Genomic DNA, 27,909 nt, shown 5'->3' on the forward strand with positions numbered 1-27,909 from the left:
CCACTACCAATGCCCCCTTCCCACCCTCCCCACCCATGCCTGCATTCTAAACAAGCATTCTACTTCTTTTTTTTTTTTTTTTTTTGTCCCCCAGTTCACAATACATACCCGGCAAGGGGCCTGTGTTGAGGTGTATATGGGGTGCCTTTACTGTACCTCCTCTTTCTATACAGCCAGTGTAAAGAACACAGCCTGTGGTAAGAATTGGGAGGCCTTATCTTATCTTTTATTTATTTTATTTTTTTTCTTCAGGGCAAACTAAAGTTTTTTTTAAATAAGAATTTATTTAAAGGACAAAATTGATTAACATAATGAGATAAACTAATATAACATAATATAATGACATAACATAACATATAATATAATTGATATAATAATAATACGTGTAAGTCAAAAAAAATTTCTGATTAAAAAAAAACACAATTTTTTTTCATAATGGCTTACATATCTTTCACTATAGTATTTTGGATACATATTCACATTAAATCAGGGGAATACCCATCACCTAATATGTCCTCTTCCCAATCAAAAATCAAATATGCTGAAAATAGGCAGAGTCCTGTCTAGAGGCTTCCAACTTCAGTTTGAGAGAGGATGTAAAAAAAGTAATTAAAATACCACAACAATACAAAAAAAATATCAAATTAAATAACCGATAAGCACTACAGCAATAAAGACAGGCACCACACAGTAGTCTCGGTTCTGAAATCAAATCATACTCAAGTGCAAAAAGAAAAAAAAAAGACAAAACAAAATAAAATAAAATAATATTGGAGACATCAACCGTAATCTCCACACCAAAATAAAGACGTCTAAAAAAATAGATCAATCGATAACTAAACGTGGGAAAATGATTGTTTTGTGTTTTTTTTCTCCTTTTCTTTATCCCCCTGCATAGGCACAGAAACTATTGGGGTTATTGTAGAGGGAATTCCCTTGATCTAGGAGATACAGGGTTACTCCACCCCTGAAGTATACTGTCATGGTATTAACTCTAGGCTCCTTGCATGATCATTTATTCTCCTCTTGCTACTTTCGTGGTGTGTAGAAGACTTCTGCTTTATCTTGGATGGTAAAATCAGACCTGTTTCTAGAGATCTTGGTGGCTGTGCAGATCAGGGAATGGAGTTTATGAAGTCTTTCTTTGTGGTTCTAGCAGTTATGCCTCTTCACTGTCATTTTTTTTTATATGTTCTAGGTGTTTCAGAATAGTGCTACCATTCTGTGTTTTTCTTTTGTCTTCTGACTTACTTCGTTTAACATAACATGATCTAGGTCCATCCACGTTGCTGCAAAGTCTGTGATTGTATCATTTCTAACTGCCATGTAATATTCCATTGTATATATGTACCACATCTTAATGATCCATTCATCTGTTGTTGGACATCAAGGTTGGTTCCAAGATTTGGCTATTATACTGAGTGCTGCAATAAATAGTGGGGTGCATACGTATTTTGGAATGAATGTCCTTCCATCTTGGGGATATATGCCTAGGAGAGCAATTGCTGGGTCAAATGGCAGCTCAATTCTGAGTTCTTTGAGCACTCTCCAGACTTTTCTCCATAGATGTCGGACCAAGGGGCATTCCCACCAGCAATGAATGAGAGTTCCTTTCATACCACATCCTCTCCAACAAAGGTTGTTCCCAGTATTTTTGATGTGAGCCAACCTCACTGGTGTGAGGTGGTATCTCATTGTTGTCTTGATTTGGATCTCCCTGATGATGAGTGAAGGTGAGCATGTTTTCATGTGTTTGTTGGCCATCCTTCTCTCTTCCTCAGAGAAATGTCTATTCATTTCGTCTCCCCATTTTTTATGGCTTCGTTTGGTTTTGAAGGGCTCAGGTTTCTGAGCGCTTTGTATGTTCTAGATATCAGCCCTTTATCTGATATATCAAGTGAAAAAATTTTTTCCCATTCTGTTAGCTGTCTTCTTGCATTAAGTAGGGTTTCTTTTGCCATGCAGAAGCTTTTTAGTTTGATATAGTCCCATTTGTTTATAGTTGATGCTAACGTTTTTGCCATTGGTGCTCCATTCTCAAAGACCCTTTTGATATAAAGGTCTTCGAGTGTTCTGCCTATTTTATTCTCGATAATCTTTATAGATTCAGGTCTGATTTCCAGATCTTTGATCCATTTTGAGTTGACTTTTGTAAAAGGAGTGAGATATGGGTCGATTTTCACTTTCGTGCATATGAGTTTCCAGTTGTACCAACACCATTTGTTGAATAGGCTTTCTTTATTCCATTTCATATTCTTGCCTCTTTTATCAAATATTAGTTGTCTATATATCTGGGGGTTTATGTCTGGGAATTCTGTTCTAATCCACTGGTCTGAGGTCCTGTCTCTGTTCCAGTACCATGCTGTTTTTAATACTATGGCTTTATAGTATAGTTTCAAGTTAGGTAAGGAGATGCCTCCCAACTTCTCATTTTTCAGAATGTGTTTAGCTATCCTGGGTCTTTTATGGTTCCAAATGAATTTTATAATTGATTGTTCTATTTCTTTAAAGAATTGTGTCTGGATTTGGATAGGAATTGCATTAAATCTATATAGCAGTTTGGGTAAAATAGTCATTTTGACTATGTTAATTCTACCTATCCATGAGGATGGGATGTTCTTCCATTTCTTTAGATCGTCTTCAATTTCTTTCTGAAGTGTTTTGAAGTTTCCCTGGTATAGATCTTTCACTTCTCTTGTAAAGTTGATTCCTAGGTATTTGATATTTTTTGATACTATCTTAAATGGAATTGTATTTTTAATCTCTCTCTCCTCAACTTCATTGTTTGTATATAAAAACGCTACTGTCTTTTGTGTATTGACTTTGTATCCAGCCACTTTACTGTATTGGTTGATTGTTTCTAGGAGTTTTTCTGTGGATTCTTTAGGGTTTTTGATGTATATCATCATATCATCAGCAAATAGAGCTAGCTTGTGTTCCTCTTTCCCTACTTGAATTCCTTTGATTCCCTTCTCTTGTCGGATTGCTATTGCTAGGACTTCTAAGGTTATATTGAATAAGAGTGGAGAGAGTGGACAGCCTTGCCTAGTTCCTGACCTTAGTGGGAATGCTTCTAGTTTCTCGCCATTAAGTATAATGTTGGCTGTAGGCTTTTCATAAATAGCTGTAACTATCTTAAGGAAGGTGCCTTCTAACCCTATTTTGCTGAGAGTCTTTAACATGAACGGATGTTGGATTTTGTCAAATGCCTTCTCTGCATCGATTGATATGATCATGTGGTTTTTGTCCTTCATGTTGTTGATGTGGTGTATAATGTTGATTGATTTGCGTATGTTGAACCAACCTTGTGGTGTATAATGTTGATTGATTTGCGTATGTTGAACCAACCATGTCTTAGGATACAAAGCCAACCTATATAAGACCACAAAGGTAAGGATCATTAGAAGTACCCTTTCAGATCACTATGCAACAGAGCTTATAATTGATGTCAAGAAGAAGCAATGGAGGAAAACTAATACCTGGAGATTGAACAACATACTGCTTAACAACAGCTGGATCAAAGAACAACTCAAGGAGGAAATAAAAAGATTCCTTGAGATGAATGACAATGCAGAGACAACATGTCAGAATTTATGGGATACAGCAAAAGCAGTACTTAGGGGGAAACTCATAGCATTACAGGCCTATGTTAAGAAACAGGAAAATAACAAAACCAACAGTTTAAAAGATCACCTCAAAGAATTGGAACAACAGCAACAGAGAAATCCAACCACAACCAGAAGGCAAGAAATCATAAAAACCAGAGCAGAAATAAACAACATAGAGACTAAGAAAACAATACAAAAAATCAATGAGACCAGGAGTTGGTTTTTCGAAAAAATAAATAAGATAGACAAACCATTGGCAAAACTTACCAAAAAAAAAGAGGGAAAACACCCAAATCACTAGGATCACGAATGAAAGGGGAGAGATTACAACAGAACCCCAAGAAATACAACATATCATGAGATCATATTATGAACAACTATATTCAACTAGGCTAGAGAACCCACCAGAAAATCGACAGATTCTTGGACAAACACCCTCTTCCAAGACTGGAAAAGGAAGACCTAGAAACTCTAAACAGTCCAGTCACTTCAGAGGAAATTGAAGACGTAATTAAAAGACTCCCTAAGAACAAATGCCCAGGCCCAGATGGATTTACAGATGAATTCTATCAAACATTTCAAGAAGACTTATTACCACTGTTCCATAGGCTTTTCAAAACCATAGAAAAAAACAGGAATCCTCCCCAACTCATTTTATGAGGCTAATATCACACTCATTCCTAAAGAAGGCAAAGACACCACCAAAAAAGAAAACTACAGACCAATCTCACTAATGAACATTGATGCAAAGATACTTAACAAAATCTTAGCAAACCGAATCCAACACCTCATCAAAAAGATCATACATCACGATCAAGTGGGATTCATCCCAGGAATGCAAGGTTGGTTCAACATACACAAATCAATCAACATTATACACCACATCAACAACATGAAGGACAAAAACCACATGATCATATCAATCGATGCAGAGAAGGCGTTTGACAAAATCCAACATCCGTTCATGTTAAAGACACTCAGCAAAATAGGGTTAGAAGGCACCTTCCTTAAGATAGTTACAGCTATTTATGAAAAGCCTACAGCCAACATTATACTTAATGGCGAGAAACTAGAAGCATTCCCACTAAGGTCAGGAACTAGCCAAGGCTGTCCACTCTCTCCACTTTTATTCAATATAACCTTAGAAGTCCTAGCAATAGCAATCCGACAAGAGAAGGGAATCAAAGGCATTCTACTTCTATCACTCATTGACATTGTCATGCTAGTTGTTAGTGTAGTTATTTCCTAAATGCATGCACCACTCTTTGTGCTGAGCTTCATATTATGAGCCGGCCCTTCTGGCCCTCATCTTTATTGTCTCTGGGCATTATTACAATAATTTCTTTAATTTTTCTTAAAACCCATAGGAGAGTGAGACTATTCTGTGTGTATCTTTCTCCCTCTGACTTATTTCCACTCAGTATAATAGCTTTCATGTCCATCCATATATAGGAAAATTTCATGACTTCATCTCTCCTGATGGCTGTATAATATTCCATTGTATATATGTACCACAGTTTATTTAGCCATTCATCTGTTGAAGGGCATCTTGGTTTTTTTCAGAGTCTGACTATTGTAAATAGTGCTGTAACAAATATAGGTGTGAGGAAGTGATTTTTGAATTGTATTTTTGTGTTCCTACCTAGACTATATCCCTAGGACTGGCATGGCTATATCATATGGAGCTCAATTTCCAGAGTTTTTGTTTTGTTTTGTGTTGTTTTGTTTTGGGGTCACACTCAGTGATGCTCAGGGGTTATTCCTGGCTATGAGCTCAGAAATCGCTCCTGGCTTGGGGGACCATATAGGAAGTGAGGGGATCTAACTGTGATCTGTCATAGGTCAGCCCCTTGCAAGGCAAACACCCTACTGCTGAGCCCAGCCCATCAATTTCCAGTGTTATTGCTTTTATTTTTGCTGCTTCAGCCCCTCAATTTCCAGGGTTTTTTTTGAAAGATAATTTTTATTTTTATTTTTTTAATATAATTTTTATTTTGATCATAGTGGCTTACATATTGTTGACAATAATATTTAGGTACATATTTACATAAAATCAGGGGGGATTCCCATCTCCAAATTGTCCTCCCTACCCATCCGTTTTTGTCCTACCTCCCATTTCCTCTTCCCTCACCCCCAGGGCGGCTAGAATATGTGGTCCCCTCTGTATCTAACCTACTACTTAGTAGTCTTGCATCAGTTTGGTCTTGATGCCTCCCTTGTTTCCCCCTCTAAGTGGGGGCAGGGCTAGCTAGTTCAAGTTGTGTGGTTTTGTCTGAAAAAGAGAAAATAAATAAACTGGTGTAAGAGTCTAATACCCCGAAAATGGGCAGAATCCTTCTAGAGGTTCTCATCATCGATTTGGGAAATGAATGAGAAAAAGAAGGTGAAACACTCCACCAGTACCAAAAGAAGTGTCAAATATCCAGTGAGGACTCCAGCTATATCGATAAGCACCACAAATAACAGATAAAAACAAAACAACAAAACAAACAAAAACAAACAAACAAACAAAAAAACACGCCGTGGTCTTGAAATAAGAAACATGGCGTAGCACAAAACGAAAGAAGAGAAAGGAAGAGAGAAAAAAAAATAAGAATAATTGGGGACAACAATTTCAATAATCACATCCAAACAGAGAAATCGACCAAAATAGCTAGGTAAATAAAAATAATAATAACAATAATAAATGAAGGTAAGATATATATATATATAAATAAATATCCAAGGTTTTGTGTTTTTTGTATTTTTGTTTTTTTCCCTCCTGCCCTGGCACAGTAAATATTGGGGTCATTCGAAAAGGAATTCACTTGCCCTATGCAATATGGGGTTTCTCCGTCCTTGGAGTATACTGTCATGGGATCAGCTCTAGTCTTTGCTCAGGATCATTACTCTCCCGGTGGTGTTTTGTTGTTGTTGTTGTTTTGTTTTGTTTTGTTTTGTTTTGGTGTGTGGAAGACTTCTGCTCTGTCCAGGGTGATACCGTCAGAGCTCTGTGTTTAGAGGTCTCAGTATCTATACAGATCCTGAGGTGGGACTTATGGTGAAGTCAGTCTTTGTGAATCTAGAGGTTCTGTTACCTCAGTGCCATTTTAATCCATCTTCTGTGGTTGGTGATCTTGGTCTTTGCACTGAACCTAGGATGGCATCTAGGATAGCGTCTTTCTTTGTGCTTCCAGAAGCCCCTTTCCGTTACAATTGTCTCTGCCGGACCTTTGGAACTGGGGATCATGCTTATTGTGCAGGTCTTAGCTCAAACCCTAGACTAGGGCTTTTTTATTGGTCCCAATATGTATACAGTCTGGTCGTGGTTCTAGCAGCCAGTCATCTGTAAATCACGATCTTGGCTTTTGGACCTACCAAAGGGTGCCACGTCTTCTGGTTTTGTCTTGTCGTTAGCTGGTAAGGTAGGCTAAACTGCTCTAAGGTCAAGTTGTTCACATTTTCCTCATTGTCGGGATATCATGTTAGAGCTGGCCCTTGTTGTTGACCCTGCAGTATTAAGGCTGTCCCAGATGGAGTTTGTTTCTTGCAGCTGTTGTGAAGAGCTGTGCCGTTTCTATGTCTGGGATCCAGGGTTCAAGGCTGGATGAATGGTATCTAATTACCTGAGGTCTAAGTTGATTCCACATGACATATTTTCAAGGTTGGAGATATCCCTGTATTGTAAATAACTATGAGTTCCTATCTCTAGTAGATAAGAGCTCTTTTTTTTTTTTTTTTTTTTTTTTGGTATGTAAGATTTCCCCTTTATTTAGTGTGCCTTTGCATGGGGAAGTGGTGCTCCATTATATTGTCGGTGTATTTGGGGTGGACAGAGTGGGTAACAGAAATAGGTCGCATACCCAAAAACGATTAAAAAAAAAAGGAAATAAAAGTGTATGTGCCCACAAATGTATATGTAGGACAAACATTTAAAAAAAATAAATTAATTAAAAAAATAAAAGAAATAAAATGAGTTAGCGAAGTTTTTAAAGGACCAAAGTGGTGCAAAAGACTACTTTACATTTGGGGGAGAACAGTTTTATTGCTTTATTTTTACTGCCAGGAATCGAACCTAGGTTGGCTACATGCAAAACAAACACCCTACCTACTATGCTATTGCTCAGACCCTGCAGCTTTTTGTTTTGTTTTGTTTTTGGGTTACACCGGTAATGCTCAGCTGTTACTTCTAGCTATGCACACACAAATCACTTCTGGCAGGCTTGGGGGACCATATGTGATGCCCAGACTCAAACCGGTACCCATTCTGGGTTGGCCTTATGTAAGGCAAACTCCTTATCACTGTGCTATCTTTCTGTCCCCCTGTTTTTTATTTTTAATAAATAGCATATATTACTTTCTAAAGTTAAAGTATTAGAAAGTACATATAGGGGCTGAGGAGGTGGTACAATCTGTAGGGCTTTTGCCTTGCAAGCGCCTAACCTAGGACAGAATGCAGTTCAATCCTCTTGGCATACTATATGATTCTCCAAGCCAAGAGTGATTTTTTTTTTTGCCAAGAGTGATTTCTGAGCACATATCCAGAAGTAACCCCTGAGCGTCACAGGATGTGGCCAAAAAGAAAGTACATATAAACAAAAATGGTTATACATAGCCTACTTATCTAGTGACAACTATTATTATTACCTATTTAGATTTCTAAGATTACTTGCTTACTTGGAATCTAGCTTCCTAAGAATACATACTTAAGTATTGGTATAAATATGACTTTAGTCCATAAAAAGTGAAATGTCACACAGCGGCGTTTGCCTTGCAAGCAGCCTACCCAGGACCTAAGGTGATTGGTTCGAATCCCAGCGTTCCATATGGTCCCCCATGCCTGCCACTAACTATTTCTGAGCAGACAGCCAGAAGTAACCCCTGAGCACTGCTGGGTGTTGCCCAAAAACTAAAAAAAAAAAAATGTCATTAAAAATGAACAGAAATATAGAGAATTTTTATGTATCTATAAAATATTTGTATTTTGTTTTGTGAGCTACTTTAGATATACTGCATGTGTTTTATTTACATGACAATAATAAATGGATATCTGAAATTCATATTAATTTAATGTAATTAAAATTTTTGATTTTAGATGCTGTGGAAAAGAATGTTTTCTAAACTGAACTAGTTGGATATCTATTTTTTTATTTTGATCATAGTGGCTTACATATCTTTCACATTAGTATTTTAGGTACATATTAACATTGAATCAGGGGAATACTCACCACCAAATTTGTTCTCCCCACTTCCCCGTTCCCTTTCTGCAACCCATATCCCCCACCATCACCCCTCAGGCTGCTAGAGTAGATGGTTCCCTCTTTGTCTAGCATACTATCAGTGATCATACATCTGTTTGGTCCTGGTGCCCTCCCTTGTTTCTCCCTCTATTTGAGAGGCTAACATAGATAAATCGAGTTATGTGGTTTTGTTTGCAGGAAAGAAAGGCAATAGAATGGGGTAAAGATTTAGCAAGAAAAAATTTTTAATAAAAAATAAGTAAATACATTTAAAAAAATATGATGATATTGGGTGGAGTCCTTCTAGTGGCTATCAGCCTCAGTAAGAGAAAGGACATGAAAAAGGTAATTGAAACACCATAACAATACAAAAATAAATATCAAATTAAATATCCAGTGAACCCTATAGCAATAAAAAGAAGCACCACACAATAGTCTCGGTTCTGAATTCAAATCATGCTGGAGTGCAAAGAGAAAGAGAAAGATAAGCTAAAATAATAAAAAATAAAAAAGGAGACATCAATTTTAATATCTATACCAAAATAAAGACGTCAAAAAAACAATCAATCAATTAATATATATGTGGAAAAACAATTATTTTGTGCTTCCCGCCCCCTTCTTTTTTCTTTTTCCCCCTGCATAGGCACAGTAATTATTGGGGATATTATAGAGGGAATTTCCTTGGCCTAGGAGATACAGGGTTTCTCCATCCCTGATCATTTACTCTCCCCTCGGTGCTTTTGGATGGTAAAATCAGTCCTCTGTATCTAGAGATCTTGGTGACTTGCAGCTCAAGGAATGGAGCTTATGATAAAGGCTTTCTTTGTTGTTCTAGCAGTTCTATTTCTTCAGTGTCATTTTAATCCATCTTCTGTAGTTGGTGTTCTTGGTCATTATGTTGCTCATAGGATGGAGCTGGGACAGAGTTTTTCGTTATGTTTCTGGAAGACCCGTTCACTTGCGGTTGTCTCAGTCAGACCTCTGGAATTGGAGATCTTGTTTGTTGAACAGATTGCAGACCAAAAGTTAGGTTAGAGCTTGTTGTTGTTGTTGTTGTTGGTCCCGGGATGTGTACTGTCTAGTCCTGGTTGTAACAACCAGTCATCTGTATATAGCAATCTTGGTCTTTGCACAGATCAAATGGTGACATGTCTTCTGATTTTGTCTTATTGTTGGCTGGTGAAGAAGGATAACTTGCTCTTAGATCTAGTTGTTCCCATTTCTTCGCTGTCAGGTTATCAATTTATAACTGGCATACATTGGCGTCAGAGCAGTATTATGAATGCCTTGGAGGGGACTTGGTTCCTGGAGCTGTTGTGGAGAACTCTGTTGTTTCTATGTCTGGGATCCAGGAGTCAAGGCTGGACAGTCGGCACCTATTTCCCTGGAGTCTAGGTTGGTTCCCCATGACATACATTCAGGGTGAGAGATGTCCCTGTGTTGTATAAAAGTATAAGTTCTTATCCGTAGTAGATAAGAGCTTGTTTTTACATGTAAAATTTCCCCTACTTTTAATATGCCTTTGCAGGAAGAAGTGGTGCTACATTATATTGCTGGTGGATTTGTGGGTGAAGAGAGAAGAAAACAGACCCATGACAAAAGCTAAAAATATATATGCTCGGACATATCTAAAGAAAAAAGAGTTTCTTAAAAAAAAAAGGATTAAATAAAAGACATAATTAAAGGAATATAGTGGGGCTGGGAGGGATACCTGGTCTCATTGATTTTTTTGTATTGTTTTCTTAGTTTCTATGTTGTTTATTTCTGCTCTGGTTTTTATTATTTCTTGCCTTCTGATTGTGGTTGGATTTCTTTGCTGCTGTTGTTCCAATTCCTTGAGATAATCCTTTAACCAGTGGTCCTCAAACTATGGCCTGCAGGCCACATATTGCATTTGTATCTGTTTTGTTTCTTTGTTGCAAAATAAGATATATGCAGTGTGCATAATAATTCATTCATAAGTTTTGTTTTTACTATAGTCAGATCCTCCAGTGGTCTGAGGGACAGTGAACTGGCCCCCTGTTTAAAAAGTTTGAGGAACCCTGCTTTAAACAGTTGATTTTTTCATTTTCCTCTATCTTGATATAGGCCTATATTGCTATGAGTTTCCCCCCTAGTTACTGCTTTTGCTGTGTCCCACAAATTTTGACAAGTTTTCTCTTTGTTATCATTTGTCTCAAGGAATCTTTTTATTTCTTCCTTGAGTTGCTCTTTGATCCAGCTGTTATTGAGCAGCATGTTGTTTAATCTCCAAGTGCTAGTTTTTCTCCATTGCTTCTTCTTGCAGTCAATTTTGACCTCTGTTGCATAGTGATCTGATGGGGTGCTTCTAATGATCCTTACACTTGTGGTCTTATATAGGTTAGATTTATATCCTAATACATGGTCTATTCTGGAGAATGTTCCATGAGGGCTTGAGAAGAATGTGTATTCTGTTTTCTGGGGGTAGAGGGCCCTATATAATCTATTAACTCTAGACTTCTAACTTTTCATTTAGGGCTCTTATTTCTTTGCTATTTTTCTGTTTGGTGGATCTGTCCAGTAGTGATAGTGGAGTATTAAGGTCTCCTACTATTATCACATTTCCCTTCATGTGTTTCTCTAGGTTAGTGAGCAACAGCCTCACATATTTTGCTGACTCAACATTAGGTGCATAAATATTGATCAGGGTTAGAACCTCTTGATCTAGTGTACTCCTGATTAGTATGTAATGACCCTCTTTGTCTCTGATCACTTTCTCGAGGCTAAATAGAATTTGGTCTGATATAAGAATTGCTGTCCCTGCTCTTGTTTGTTTTCCATTGGCCTGAAAGATTGATTTCCACCCTTTTATTCTAAGCCTATGCCTGTCCTGTACTTGTAAGTGTGTTTCTTGCAGGCAGCAGAAGTCCGGTTTATGTTTTCTAATCCAGTTCTCTACTATGTGTCTTTTAATGGGAGAGTTTAGTCCATTAACATTTAGGGAGATTATCGATAGAGAGGGCTGTTGTGCAGTTATGTTCTGTAGGGTGGTTGTTGTTGTTGTTACGATCAGGGGTTTGGATTGTGTAGTTCGTCTCTGAGTAGGTCATTTAGAATCGGTTTTGTTTGCACAAATAATGAAAATTGTTTTTGTTTGAGAATGTTTTTAGGCTACCATCCCATATGAATGGGAGTTTTGCTGGGTATTGTACCCTAGGCTGAAAATTTCTTTCATTGAGTCATCTAAATATTTCATTCCACTGTCTTCTTGCTTGAATTGTTTCAAATGGGAGATTTGGTTTGATTCTTATGTCCCTTTCTTTGTACTTGAGGTTCCTTTTTCCCTTATTGCTTTCAGGAGTTCATCTTTCTCTCTTTTTTTGCCATTCGGATTATTATATGTCTTGGTGTTGGTTTATTAGGGTCTATTTTATTAGGAACTCTTTCCACTTCCTGGATTTGCATGGAGTCTTCTATCCTAAGGGTGGTAAAGTTTTCTGCTATTATTTCCCTAACTACTTGTTCTTCCCCTTTCCCTGTTTTCTCCCCTTCTGGTATACCTACAATTCTTAGATTATTTCTTTTGTCTTTGTTCATTAAGTACTGAACTTTTCCTTCCAGTGCCTTGTCTCTTAATTCCTTATTGGTTTTCTGGTCATTTTTGATTTTCAGTTTTCCTTCAAGTACTACTATGTGCTTCTCCATCTCTGTGATTCTGCTCATCTGGCTTTTTACGGTGTCTGTTAATTCCTTTAATTGCTTTTGTATGAAGTCTCTCATGTTTTGTATCAGATCTTCTTTAATTTGGCTACTTTGTTCCTCCATGGATTTCTTGTACTCGGTGACTAGTGATTCTCTCATTTCCTGTACCAGGGCTTGCATTTCCTTTCTCATGTCTGCTTTTAAATCTTCATCTCTTGGATCTGTGGTTTTTTTGGACTTGGGAACTTAGTAGGAGCTCTCTCTGTATCTGCAGCTGTTAGGGTCCTCCATGTGGGTTGGATAGCAGTGCCTTCCGATTTCAGCCTGGTTTTGCTCCCTGTGGTATGGGGCTGGGTCCCTTCTCTGGATTGCAGCTCTGGGTGGGACTGTTGGGTGGGCTGGCTGAGGTTTGGCCTCTAGAGTGCCCTTTAGCGGAGCCTGATTAGTTGCTGCCTTCTCTTGTTGCCAGCCAGTGCAGTACCGCACCTGGCCACAATGGTGGAGGGCACTGTTGAGCCTGGCTCCCTAGTCCTCCTCCCCTATGTGGAAGTCAGCGGAGCTCCGCCCCCTCCAGGACTCTGCCGGAAGCCCCTTTCACCTGCAGTTCCTATCCCCTCCCAGGGGCACAGAGACCTGGTGGTGCAGGGGCAAGACAGAGGAAGGTCCCCAACTGTCTGCCAGCCCCGGAAGCCTTAGGGATGCGATAGGGTGGAGGCGGGGGGGGGGGGTCCCCTACCGTCAGCAGGCCAGAAGCCTCGGAGACGCTGGATATCTATTCTTAAGTCTCTTCTCTATATATATTGCATAGAAATAAAGGTTTTCTTTTAAGTTATATAAACAGGTTTTGAAGGAAGTAAGTTTTGTCCACCAGAGTGTATTTTATTTCTTTGCTTTGAATGCTGCAGATTGAATCGAGGGCTTTACATATATGAAGCATGTATGTTACATTTGTCACATCTCATTGTTTATAACAATAATTTTTATAAAGTTCCTCTATCTGGCAGATAGAGGTATATGTGGTATTCTGACCAGTGTAATTGTTCTGATCTATCTTGTTTCTTATGACAATGGCTTTCATTGTTATTTCAAAAATGCTATTCTAAAATATGAGTTTTTTTTCCCTGCAGAGTTTCAAAAAGAACTATAAATACCTCAAATCACTGGACACATTATCCACAGTTGGATGTTGGCTCTCTATTTGTGGTCTGGCTTTAACAATTATATTTCAGATTGTCACCAGGTAAGAAAGGAAGCATACTCTTCTCATGAGTGTCCTGACATTATTTATTCTGAACATGATGTTTTATTTGTTTGTTTGTTTATTGTTTGGGGAGTACAGCCAGCATGCTCAGAGCCTACAAGTATTATAGCCCTCTGAGCTATCTCCCTGACATAGCTAATAAGACAGAATTAATAAAATACGGCCTCTCCTAACCAGAAGAAAATAGATTTAACTCAAGCTAATTCTATAGAAGATGATGCTTACTCTGGAGATGCTAAAAAAAAAAATATCACAAATAGGTATATGATTATAAACTGGCAAGTGCTGTGAAAAAATTGCATACTATAAAATTACAAGTTTCTCATGTCACATTAATATGATTTCATAAACATCAGTTTTGTAGCTTGTGTTTAATAAAATCATATTTACCAACTTGTATTTGTAAACCAAAGAAACATAGTTAAACAGCAAGGTGTTTTGGTTTGTTTTTGCTTTTGGTTTGGTTTTGGTTTTGGGGCCACACCTAGTGATGCTTAGGGATTCCTCCTGGCTATGCACTCAGAAATCGCTCCTGGCTTGGGGAACCATATGGGACACCAGGGGGATAGAGCTAAGGTCCATCCTAAACTAGTGTGGGCAAGGCAGACTCTTTACTGCTTGTGCCACTGTTCTGGCCCCTAAAACAGCAAGTTTTGAGCGACTGAAATACACTGTTTCCAAGGTTGAAAACTTTAACAATTTTGCATCATAATTTGGAAATATTTAATTAAATATATAATGAATTTTTTTTGATTTTGAGGTCACACCTGGCAGCGCTCAGGGGCTACTCCTGGCTCTACACTCAGAAATCGCTCCTGGAAGGATAGGGGGACCATATGGGATGCTGGGATTCGAACCACAGTCAGACCTTCTGCATGCAAGGCAATCGCCTTACCTTCATGCTATCTCTCTGGCCCCATATATATATATAATGAAATTTAACATATCAACACATCTCTCTTCATCTTAATTCTATTCTTTGGTCAATTTTCTACAGCTCTTTTATTTATTTATTTTTTTTGTCATATGGTGTTTTATTTTTCTTTTTATTTTTGGTTTATACTTGAAATGCTCAAGGTTTATTCCTGGGTCTTCACTTAGGGATCATTCCTGGGGTCTAAAGTTATTGATAATTTCTGGCAGGGCACATGGGGTGCTATAATTGAATAGGGCTGGTGTGCAAGGCAATTGCCCTACTAATTGCTTTTTATCACCCTGAACTTGATACAGGGTACATTTTTTAAAACAATCTGTAAACATAAGTTTGCTCATCCATTAGCTTTCTTTTATCTCATCAACATGAAAACCAGAGAGGACAGTTACTTCCATTCTTGTGGTTGTGGTTTCCTGTGTTTTATTTTCATCACTGTCCTAAGACAGAAGCATAGTACCTGATCCCAAAGGAGAGAAAGATTTGTATATTAAATGTACCTAGCATGATATCCTACCACAGGCTGCTCTCACACTCAAGATAAATTCATCATTTGTTCAAGTCATTTTTCCCCAGAACCAGAGAGCATGTACAGAGGGCAAGATTTTGCCTTGCACACAGCTAACCATCTATTCTTCACTGTGCACTGGCCAAGTATGAACCATAAACACAGAACCAAGAGTAAGTCCTGAGCATCACTGGGTGTAGTTCCAAAAAAAAAAAAAAAAAAAAAAGTTGAATCATTAAAAACTTATTTCTGGGCCCAGAGAGATAGCACAGCAGCGTTTGTTTGCCTTGCAATCAGCCGATCCAGGACCAAAGGTGGTTGGTTCGAATCCCGGTGTCCCATATGGTCCCCTGCGCCTGCCAGGAGCTATTTCTGAGCAGACAGCCAGGAGTAACCCCTGAGCACCGCCGGGTGTGGCCCAAAAACCAAATCAAAACAAAAAACTTATTTCTCCCTACTAAATATCCTCATAATTATTTTCTCAGATATGTAGACTCAGACATTTTTACCTGATGATTTCATAAAATATTAAACACATTCAGAAATGTTGGAACACTGGAATACCACATCCCTCACCAAATATATAATTCTTAGTATTTGCTTTGTCTTTTTCCAATTTTATCATGAAATTTCAAAATGAATTGCTAGCATCAGAAGGCCATATTTAAATTATCTTAAAAAATTTAGACCCTCGAATTTAATATGGATAGAATGTAACTGTGTTGCTATAAAGTCTGTATTCAAATTATCTAGTTATCTTAGTAATAGTATTCATTTTAACTTTTCCTTTAAATTCACTTTTGTGTTTTATGTCTCCTCTACCTAGAATAGTTCTTCTAATCTGAGTTGTTGTGGTATTTCATGATAAAATTCTGAGTGGTTTAGCCAGAGTGGTGGTGTAGTGGTAGGATGTTTGCCTTGCACACTGCTGACCCAGGATCTCAGTTCGATTCCTCAGCATCCCATATGGTCCCCCCAAAGCCAGGAGCTATTTCTGAGGGTTACTCAGGAGTAACCCTTGAGTATCACTGAGTGTGACCCAAAAAACAAAATAAAATGTTTTGAGTATTTAAATCACATATTTTATAGCAGGTATACTCTATAGTACAAATGCATAAAACATTTATATATTTAATGTATGTATAAATGTTAATGTTTCTATCTACTTATATTTTATACATATATAACCTATATTTAAGATTTATCAGGAATTTAGAACTGAAGATAAATGCTTTTAAATTAAGTTATTTAATTTTTTGGATTTTGAAATATATTTGACAGTTTTCAGGGATTACTCATGGCTCTGCACATAGATTTCACGTCTAGTAAACATTGAGATACTGTTTGGGGGTAGTGAGGATTGAACCCATGTCAGCATCATGGAAGGCAAAGCTATACCCACTGTATAATGTCTTCAGCCCAAGGATAAATTAAAATTAAAAAAATTATTTGGAATTTAGGTAGTGTAGTTATAGAAAAGTCAACATTTTGGTTTTGATGTTCAAAGTTTCATGTCACTACCAGAGGCCTCAAAATTCTCCGCCACTGTCCTTTATCATCCTTGAAAGTTCTTGGGTTACAGGTTATGGTTCTGTAGAACATATTCTGGAATGTTCTTTGGAGAAGTTGAGAGTGATAAGAGTCCGTAATATTTAAATTTTTATGTTTAGTGAACTCAGAACAACTCTCCGGGTTTCATGTAAATCCTTTTTGGTTTTATTCTTTAAATTAGCTCAACTTTAGTCCATTTTCTTCATATTTCTGCCCCCCACTGATTGTAATCTGAACTTTGTCAACAAAGGTCAAGGGTTTGTGATCATTTGATATTATCTATTCCCCTGGTTTACTTCCCTCTGTACACAAGGAAGTGATATCACCTAGTATTTGTCCTTCTACTTCTGCTTTTATTTATTTTTTCTTAATGTGACATTGTCAAGTACTATCCAAGTTGCAGTGAAACACAAGATTTTCTTTTCTTACGGTCCTGGATAGTAAATTCCTATACATGTACCCAGCTTAGGTTTGATTCCTGGCACCACATGGTCTTTCAAGCATCACAATGTTCAGCCCAGTAAGATGACCCAGGTATCCACATACCACATCGTGGCCAGCATTGTCTCCTTTAATCCTTGCATTAAACCACTAGGATAATGGTCAAGAATTGCAAGTGAGTCTTCGAGACCTCCTAAGTACCTCTTAAAAACCCTACCTCAACAAAAGGAGCAGGTTTTGGTCATAAACAGAATACCCACCTTCACCTGTGCAACATTCCCACCACCAATGCTGCCGGCCTCTCCTCCCCCACCCCTGCCTGTATTCGCAACAGACATTCTACTTCTCTCATTATTTAACATTGTCGTGCTAGTTGTTAGTGTAGTTATTTCCCTAACAGCGTTCGCCACTCTTTGTTGAGCTTCAAATTGTGAGCCGGTCCTGCCAGCCCTTTCAGCCCTAAACTCTATTCTGGGTCTTATTACAGTAATGTCTTTATTTTTTCTTAAAACCCGTAGATGAGTGAGACTATTCTGTGTCTATCTCTTCAGCAACAATATTGCAAACCACAGTGTCAAAAAAGAAAAGAGAGAGATGGGAGAGACAGACAGGGGGAGAGTTGGTGGGAGGGAAACTGGGGGTGGGAAGTGTGCACTGGTGAAGGATGGTGTACATCCTGTGATTGAAACTCAAAACATAAACAGTTTTGTAACCACTTAAATAAAGTAAACCAAATAAAGTAATTAAATAAGTAAATAAAGTAAGTAAAGAAAGAAAGAAACTGGGAAATATCTTATAGTTGAGAAGTATTTCATTGATTTTATATACCAAATCTTTTCTATGAGGGGCCAATATACAGCAGTCTTCAGGGGTTACTCCAGTCTCTGAGCATAGGAGGGAGTCATTCCTGGGAGTGCTTGGGGGACCATATGGGATACTGAGGATTAAACTCGGGTCTGATGCATGCAAGGCAAATTCCCTTCCTGCTGTGCTATCACTCCAGCCCCTACCAAAACTTCTTTATCATTAATTTATGAGAAAATTTAAATTGTTTCTAGAACCTTGTTATTGTATTAAGTGCTGCAGTGAACATAGGTGTGTAGATAGATTTGATGGTTTTGTGTTTGGGGTGTAGATGTCAAGATAGGGAATCATTGGATCATACAAGATCTCTTTCCTTACTTTCTGCGAAGTTTGTTAATACTAAATCATTATTAAATCTTTTTCAGTGACACACAGCAAAAGCTTTGTCTCAGTAATTATTGTTTAATTTCCCCCCTGTTTGAAGTGGTTTCTGATAGGTTTCTACACAGTAAAGATTAATATTTTTCCTTGTAAATGATAGATAAGTCACTTTGAAACTTTGAAACTTTATACTGTTTCCCCACTTATTTTGGTATTCATCAATAATCCTAACTGGCATTTATGATAACAATAATAGTGAAATATATATATATATATTAAAGCTTTCATTCTATTTATTCTTTGTAAAGAAATGTAGTTTCCTTCTCCAGTGAAAACAGAGGGAGTCCACTCATGTTGTTTTGCCAAGTCCCCATCAGTACCTCCTTATTTCAAATACAGCAAAATTATTATTCTGGTACATCTTTCACATTCTCTACTCCAGCCTTAATTCTTTGTTCAAAGAGCCAAGGTTCCATTAATTCTTTTTCTCTTTCTTTTTATGCTCTTTAAAATTTTTATATCTTGCTTATTTGGGACCATAGCCAGCAATATTCAGGGCTTACCCCTGGCTCTTTATTTAGGGATCACTTCTAGTTGTCCTTGGGGAACTCTGTACTGGGGATTGAACCTAGGTCAAGCGTCTTAACCTGCTGTATTATCTCTCCAGCTCCTCCTCTTCTTTTCTGCTCTTAATGCTATTTCTTGCCATTTACTGAAAACTATTATAATGAGTAGTACCATGGACCAAGTCCTTGTAAGGACTGAATTAAATAACATGGCAGGGAAGTTAAGCTCCCATTTATTAAGGTACTTACATTTTCAACAGGGAAGACAGACATTATACAAGTATATCCAAAGATAAATATTTACTTACAGATTGTAATTGCATGGTCAATGATTACAAGTCTGTTATTTGTCATATGAAATAAGATAACTCTCACTATATTCCTTCATTTATATTTCTACAATCACAAAGCTTAAGTAGGCATCTTAGTCCCATGGCAAAAAGTTGTGGTAACTACATTACTAATTTCTTTGCCTAAAATTGTACTCCTCCAATTCTGAAGAGTTTGCATACTCACAGCCTTTATCAAAATGCTTCTTAGCACACTTTTGACACTATCAATGTCATTAAAAATTCATCAGAAAGCAAACACAGAGAAAATTTTAGTTATAACCAATTTATTTACTAATTACATAAAACTATCCTTTGTAACTATAATTTAAATTTTTACATACACTTTTCACTGTGTACTGAGAGTTTATAGAGTACACAAATTATGTAACCTCTTTCTGGTCAGTTTCCAGTCATACTATACTAGTCTTATTACCAGCTACTTTTTTTAAATTTTTTTAAACACTGTGATTTACAAGATTTTTCACAATACAGTTGGCTTTTTCATAGCTACAAAGTTGTTTATGATTAAGTTTAAGTTAGTGTGCAACCCTCTTCAATGCCCATTTCCTTCCACCAATGTCCCCAGTTTTCCTCCCACCATCTCCCCTGCTCTCACCCTGCCTGCTCTGTGGAAAACATTTTTCTTCTCTCTCTCTCTCTCTCTCTCTCTCTCTCTCTCTCTCTCTCTCTCTCTCTCTCTCTCTCTCTCTCTCTCTCTCTCTCTCTCTCTCTCTCTCTCTCGCATCCTTTATTTCTTTTAGACATTGTCGTTTGCAATTTTGCCATCAAAGGAGTATCATCCATATCACTTTATCTCCTTTCAGCATCCGGTTCTTGTCCATAGTGATCATTTCCAACTATAATTGTCACAGTGGTTCCTTTTCTGCCCTAATTACACTCCCCACTATTTATAGCAAGCTTCCTACCATGAATTGGTCCTCCTGACCCTCGTCTCTATTATCTCTGGATATTATTACACTATCTTTCTTTTTTATTATCTTCGACAAATGAGTGCAATCATTCTGTCTGTCCCTCCTTCTCTGACTCATTTTGCTCAGCATAGTACTCTCCAGATCCATCCATATATAAGCAAATTAAATGCCTTTATTTTTTATAACAGCTGCATAGTGTAGCTACTGCATAGTGCAGTTTTTTTATCCACCCATCTGTTCTCAGGCACTTGGGGTGTTTCCAGATTCTGGCTATTGTGAACAGTGTGGAATAAGCATAGGAATGCAGAGGGCTTTTCTGCATTGAAACACAGACATTTTTAAAATGTATATTGACTTTCAAATCCTAAAACAAGTATTTTCTTTGCTATGGACAGGTGACATTATCATAGCAACACTCAGATATAAAACAGTACATATTCATGTGAAATAGAATATAGAAATATAGAATATAGAAATAGAATATAGTAAAATGTAGATAATTCAACTCAAGATAGCTTTTAAAAATAGCTTGTATTCCCTGTTGATTGAAATTATATTCAAAATTAAATAAATAATGAGAAACTAACTTATTTTTTCTTTCTAATTTTAAACACCATGGTTTACAAAGTTATTTTCAATACAGTAGTTTCAGACATTCATTGTCCCAACACCAAACACACCACCAATGTGACATTCCCTTCATCATCACCAATTCCTCACCATCTCCCAAGCTTGCCCCTTTAACAGGCATAAAATAATTTATTTTATATTGCTTGTTACAAAAAATTGTAAGTGGAATTACAAAAAAATGTTCAGGAAAAATTATGAAAATTATTGTTAAAATATTAATATTATTGTTAATATTATTGTTAAAATATTATTAAAGGGGCTGGAACAATAGCTCCATGGTCAGGCATTTTTCTTGCACATGGCCGATCCAGAACAGACCTGAGTTTGATCTCTAGCAGCCCATAGGGCACCCCGAGCCTGCCAGAAGTTATTTCTGAGTGCAGAGCCAGGAGTAATTCCTGAGGTCACCAGGTGTGGCCCCCAAACAAACAAAAAACCAAAATATTATTATTAAAGTCATTTTCTTAAAATTTACTGAACTGCTTGTTACTAGCTGAGCCTTCTTAAAGTGGAGATGGACAACTTCTGCCTGTCCCATACTCATTCTGTCAAAAGCTCCAGGAGCTAGACTCACACCCCACAGCAGGGCTCCAGGGATAATTTGGGGTTCAGAAATCGAACCCAAGTTGATTGCATGCAAGACAAATGCCATAACCATTGTTCTCTCTCTCTCTCTCTCTCTCTCTCTCTCTCTCTCTCTCTCTCTCTCTCCCCTCTCTCTCTCTCTCTCTAGCCCTAGAATTTTAATGTAATATAAATAGTGCATTATATCATTTTATTTTAGATTTATTACATTGACTAGTTAAATATATATAAGTTATATTTAACCTTATTGTTTTTTAATTGTTACATGATTTAAAAAATGAAATACTTTTTGGCTCAAGAGACTATTTTAAAATGACTTCATTTACTTATGAGTAATAGTATCCTACTTTTAAATTTAAAAAAATCTTCTTAATGCCATTTTAGGTAGTATTTGTTCATTCTTGAAAATCTAAAGTGATTAATCATGCAAAATGCTGTTTATATATATATATATATATATATATATTAAAAAGACTGGAAACAACCACTGTTTGGAGGGATGTGGTGAAAAAGAAACACACACTCACTATTGGTAGTAATGTCTGGTTTCAGACTCTATGAAAATTAGTATGGAGATTTCTTTAAAAATTGAGAATAGTGCTTCTAATAGACTCAGTATTTCCATTTCTTGGAATCTACTTTCCTCCCACAAAACATTAATTAAAAACATCTATGTACACACCTATGTTGACTACAATACTAAGTAACAATAAGCAGGATATGGAAACAACTCAATGGTTTATATAAATGCAATATAATATATTACTCAGCTGTAAGAAAAGATGAAATCTTGCCTATTCCTGCAAATTTGATGGAACTGGAAGGAATCATGTTCATCAAAATGATTCAGAGAGAGGCAAATAGCAGATGGTCTTTCTTATCTGTAGTAAAGAGAGAAACATCTATTGTTATATAATGCTATATAATGATGTCAGGTCCTTGGTCTTTGATTACAAAACTGAAATTTTCATACTGGAAAAAAGAGTTGGTGTGGGCCTTGAAAAGGCTACTAGAAGTGACATAATATTATGGATAGTCATGGGTACTTTAGTGGTTGGTGATACATGGTAACTATATATTTATATTTATGTATATATTTATATATATAAATCATAAACAGTATCACTATAAACATTCTATCTACCTAAATCATTGTAATTTTTCAAAAGAATATAAAAGCTTGACCAAAAGGGGCATTGGACAAACTGATGGCAAAGAGGTGTTATTTAGCTATATCATATACATATATATGTGTGTGTGTGTATATATATATATATATATATATATATATATATATATATGAATCAGAGGGCCAATGAAAATGAAAGAATGAGATCCAAACTACAATACCAAACATAGAATCTCCCTGTCAAGGAGGTAAGCTGGGGTTTGGCAAATAAAAGAAATCATAGAGGGAAGTTGACACTAGAGATAGGAAAGGTATTTAAAAAGCACATACATGAAACCAAACTACAAATAACTTTGTAAATCATTGTGCCTAAATAAAAATGAAAATCTTAATTTTATGTATGTATGATTTTGGGTGACATGTGGTGATGCTCAAGGATTACTCCTGGCTCTGCACTCAGAAATTAGTCCTTCCGGACTTCCAATTGGGGGACCAATTGGGATGTTGAGGATTGAATACACAGGTCAGCTACATGTAAGGCAAACACCTTACTCACTGTGATATTGTGTATATCTGCCAGTCTTCATATTTCATTTATCTATCTTTGGACTCCTAGATTGACTCTATATCTTAGCCATTCTACTCATTGCAGCAATGAATAATGATATGCATATATCCTTTTGAATAAAAGATTTTAAAACCTGCCTCTAGATACCCAAAAGTGAAATTACTAGGTCAAATGGCAGCTCAACTCGAAGTATATTGAGGACTCTCCGTACTGTATTCCACAGAATTTGATCTAGACAACATTCTCACCAGCAATAGATGAGAGTTCCTTTTTAACCACAAGACCAGCACATCCCCACCAGCAAAGATTGTTCCTCCTATTTTATATATGTGCCATTTTCACATGCATGAGAGGATATTTTATTATTTTCTTGATTTGGATTTCACTAATGATAACAGAAGCTGAGCACTTCTTCATGTGCCTATTGGCTACCTGATTGTTTTCCTCTGAGAAGTGTCTACTCATTTTCTCTATTCATTTTTGTTTCTCAGCACTAGATGATATGAGATATATATTGGCATCTAATTTGGTGTGTTTTTATGGGGATTGACAATATTAAAAAAAAAGAAGTTGTCTAAGATTTTCAAGCACTATTGCTGATATTACAGCTTTTATGAAATGTGTTTTCAGCTGCAAGACCTGAAAGTCTGAGACGGCAGGGATGTGTGTGGAGGGTGGGGTTGGGAAGAGTGGAAGAGGGTACTTGCACTCATTCAAAAAAAGTCCTGATGCTGTCAGCCCAAATACCAAAATACTTGGAGTTTTGGTCAGATTGGTGTTTCTACAGAAAGCCCTAGAGGAATGATGAAGCAGAGGCATTGGCAAAGCAACAGTTGTGGGTAGTGGGTGCAGCTAGCATGGCTTCAACAGGGTGAGGACTTGGCTTATCTTCTCCACCCAAATTGTTGTTTTCGACTGCTTGGCTGATATACCCATTTTCATTAATTGGTACACATCTCTTTTGCAAATGAACTGAGTCTATGGAACTGGAAAATGCAGAAATGAATAGTGTACTCCCATCAATTCTTGGTCAACAGGACCAGAATTTCAGTGTTAAGGGCATGAGAATGCAGTGATGCTTGGTTCTGTGGTGTCAAGGTTTACTCAAGTCATCTCTGTGGTGCTCTGAGATCCTCAAAAACTACACCAAGCAATGCATTGGGGACTGTATTTGGTGCTGGGAATCAAAGTTGGGTCTGCTATATACAAGGCATATGCCTTAAACTCAAAACTATCTCTCTGAATACAACATATATTTTTTATTCTTAATAATGTATTTTATTTAGTATATCTTCTAATATCAATTTAACATGCAATTAACAGGAAATATTAATATCCTTAAAATAAATGTACTAATATATTTTATTAAAAATTAAACTTTTCTTCTGGCTTTTAAAAGAGTTAAAACATCATTCTGGGCTATTTTGATTCTAATGGATAAATTGGTCCTGCCTACCAAGCCTTCTGTTAGTTATAGTTAAATCAAGACACAGTCAAGCCTTGAGAAGTTAGTTCACAGAAGTAAACTCCAGGAGATAGAAATCACTGGGGACCATTTCTGTAGAATAGCTTTGGTTTGTTTCTATTTGGGGGGTATACCTTCCTGTGCTCAGGGTTTACTATTGACAATGTGTACAAGGATCACTCTTGGTTGGACTAGGGGAACCATATAAGGTATCAAAGATAAACAAACATAGGTTGGCTGTGTGCTAGGTAAGCATTATACGCTCTGTACTATCTCTCTAACTCTTGTCAAAAAGTTATTACCTTTTTAAAAAGCAGATCCAAGAAAAGATATATAAATTTGCTTTCTTTAACTCTTATTTGTGTTAGTAAGATATGATAGGTTTAAATTTGTTCTGGGGTTTTGGGAAGCTAGCCTACTGGACTATAAGTTGAATTTATTTAGTGTCATAGATTTTGCTTGCTTACAATGTAGCCAGAATTAATTTTCTTGTAATTATTTTGTATATTTATTTAATTATGTTTACTTATTTCTTTTCAGGAAAGGCAGAAAAACCTCAGTAACATGGGTGTTGGTCTCTCTGTGCACATCAATGTTGATTTTCAACCTCCTCTTTCTGTTTGGAATTAAAAACTCCAATAAAGATTTGAAATCAAATAATAATAGCAGAAGTGAATCTCTGATGACAGGCAACGAAGTGCCTTCCCAAGAGGTTCTTGACCCCCCTAGTAATCCCACATGCACTGTGATTGCTGCCTTCTTGCACTATTTTCTATTAGTGACTTTCACCTGGAATGGACTCAGTGCTGCACAACTCTATTTCCTTCTAATTAGGACTATGAAGCCTCTTCCTCAACGTTTTATTCTTTACATATCTTTAATTGGATGGGGTAAGTGCTTCTCCACTTACTGAGGAAGTAAAATGTTTTTTGAAAATCATTTAATTCAAGAAAATGTCTAATAGATTAGTATATAGATGCTCTAAATTGTACAAGGTCTTCAGATCGGAGCAATAGAAAACCCATAATCTTTGAGTACCTTTCCCTTATTACCTCATACTTTTGGAAAGGAGGCAGGTGTGGTCAAAAAAACTATAGTAGAAACCTTTTAAATTAACTATAAGAAGCCAGAGAGACAGCATAGCAGTAAGGCATTTGCCTTGTATGCAGCCTACCCGGGAGGGACTCGATTTGATTCTCGGCATCACATATGATCCCCCACTCTGCCAGGGGTGATTTCTGAGTGCAGAGCCAGGAGTAACTCCGGAGCACCTCTGGGTGTGGCCCCAAAACCAGTCAATCAATTAATAAAAAAGTTTTGAAAAAAATTAAGATGCTAATTTTCTGTTACATTCCATTTTGCTTGGGATTTAAATTCATAATTCTCAAAGACACCATTGGGTGATGATTTGAATATACAGTAAGGTTGAAAATCAATGTTTTATCATAGTAGTATAACTGGTGATTAATGGACTAGTATGTAGGCTAAAATTGGTTCTCAGGTATAAAAAGATGTTGAAAAACACTGATTATGCCACAAATAATTAACTTCCTAGCTACTTAAGACTCACTTTTTCTGTAAGAAACAGTGACTCTAAAAGAAATATTTCCAAAAATATTTTAGTTTTTTAGAATTGTTTTAGTATTATCTCAATAAAAATGTATTCAAGATAAAAAGAAATTAGGCCATATAGAATGAAAATGAGATAAAAGGTATTAGGAAATATTATTTTGTACAGGAGGGTAGGAAGAATCAGAACTTAAAAGAACTAGAAGATAAACATGGACAGATGATATTTTCTGTTCATCTATGTCTGTATGATCATTTAGAATATTGTCTGTTTTAGAAATTAAAATATTTCCTAAAAAGATAAAGTATGTATAATTCATTTATATTTTTTCATAATCAATCCATGCCTTGTGTAAATTATTATTTTTTCCCTCCATCTCATAGGCGCCCCAGCAGTAGTGGTGGCTTTAACAGTGGGAATTGTTTATGCTAAGAATGAAGAATATTGGGAGTCAAAATATAGGCAAGAGGAAATGTGAGTTTACATTATTTTAATGTCAATTTTATTTTTAACAACTTTATTGATTGCTTTTATGGCCCACACCCAGTAGCACTCAGGGGTATACTCCTGGCTCTGCACTCAGAAATAGCCCTTGGCAGTCTGGGGGACCATATGGGATGCCTGGAATCGAACAGGGTCCCTCCTGGATTGGCTTCATGCAATCCAAATGCCCTACCGCTATGCTATCTCTCTGGCCCCTAATATCAAATTTAATCTATTCAATGATGATAAATCTGATCTATTCAATGATGATGAGTTCAAGCAATATGGTGTATATCTCACTTTACAAACGTCATATGGGGGACAAAGAGAGTACAACAGATTAAGTTCTTGCTCTGCCATATGTGGGAATCAAATATGGGTCAGCTGTGCACAAGGCAAGCAGGCTACCTGTTGCAATTTATCACTCTAACCCTGCAAGTATGCCTTGAATTATTTCCTTTCTTTATTTATTATTTCCCCCACCATTAAACCGAACTTTTCTGTGTAGTCCTTTTCATTTCTAGCTTTGTTGCCCTGGTGCTACTGGAGATTTAAAAGCCCTTTCAAAGCTGACAAACGTATGTGTAAAGAAGCTTTTGGAGATTTGAAAGTCCTTTTCATTGAGATTTACATTTACACTGTAGCAAAGTTCCCTCTTATTTCTTCTGTGTGGGGAATTGGAAGACTGATAACAGCAAGAGTTATTCTCCAGTTACAAATGAATAGAAAAGGGAAGCCAGAAGTCCTAAAGTTAAACTTGCTCACTTTCACTATTTAGTTAGAAAGTTTATTAATTGGCTTGAAATACTCTTTTTTTTTTTAATTTCTAAACTCTTTACTGAGACATGAACATCAGGCCAGTTTCTTTCTGGGTCATTCATATCAGAAATATAACAAAATTCCAATATAAAAAAACCTTAGTATTATTTTGGCAGGAATTCTAGTAGTGTTTTTTTCTTAAAAGAAAATGAAAATATTACATCATTAAATAATTAAGTGCCAAATCTTTTTAGGATTGCTCCCACTATTTTGTTAATGACCATATGCTGGCTCCAACATTTTACTTGGCTAACAGGACAGCTCCTGCTCTGTACTCCTGAAACTCATTTTGCCATTATATTTGCTATTTCAGTTCATGGTAATTCCATTCTTCAAGGTAATTAGGTACCTAAAAGATTTTGGTCTCATCTTTAAGGTTTGTGAAACTCACATCCAAACAGTCAATCCCTTTTAAAAAAAAAAATAAATCCTGCAGCCGGAGAAGTGGCGCTAGAGGTAAGAT

General features: G+C 36.7%; 1 protein-coding gene and 1 non-coding gene across 2 annotated transcripts in view; one reads left to right on the forward strand and one right to left on the reverse strand.

Moving 5' to 3' along the window:
- ADGRG7 (adhesion G protein-coupled receptor G7) overlaps positions 1 to 27,909 on the forward strand; it is a 73,610-nt gene that overhangs the window by 37,646 nt on the left and 8,055 nt on the right. The window contains exons 12-14 of the mRNA XM_049785596.1: positions 13,618 to 13,730; positions 25,115 to 25,464; positions 26,528 to 26,618. Coding sequence (XP_049641553.1) covers positions 13,618 to 13,730; positions 25,115 to 25,464; positions 26,528 to 26,618 — 554 coding nt within the window. The remainder of the gene's footprint in view (positions 1 to 13,617; positions 13,731 to 25,114; positions 25,465 to 26,527; positions 26,619 to 27,909) is intronic.
- On the reverse strand, positions 82 to 214 carry LOC126026358 (small nucleolar RNA SNORA51). Its single transcript, XR_007501649.1, has one exon. It is a non-coding gene; the product is annotated as a small nucleolar RNA SNORA51 (small nucleolar RNA).

This window comes from Suncus etruscus, chromosome 13 (genome assembly GCF_024139225.1).
Source record: "Suncus etruscus isolate mSunEtr1 chromosome 13, mSunEtr1.pri.cur, whole genome shotgun sequence".
NCBI classification, from domain to species: domain Eukaryota; kingdom Metazoa; phylum Chordata; class Mammalia; order Eulipotyphla; family Soricidae; genus Suncus; species Suncus etruscus.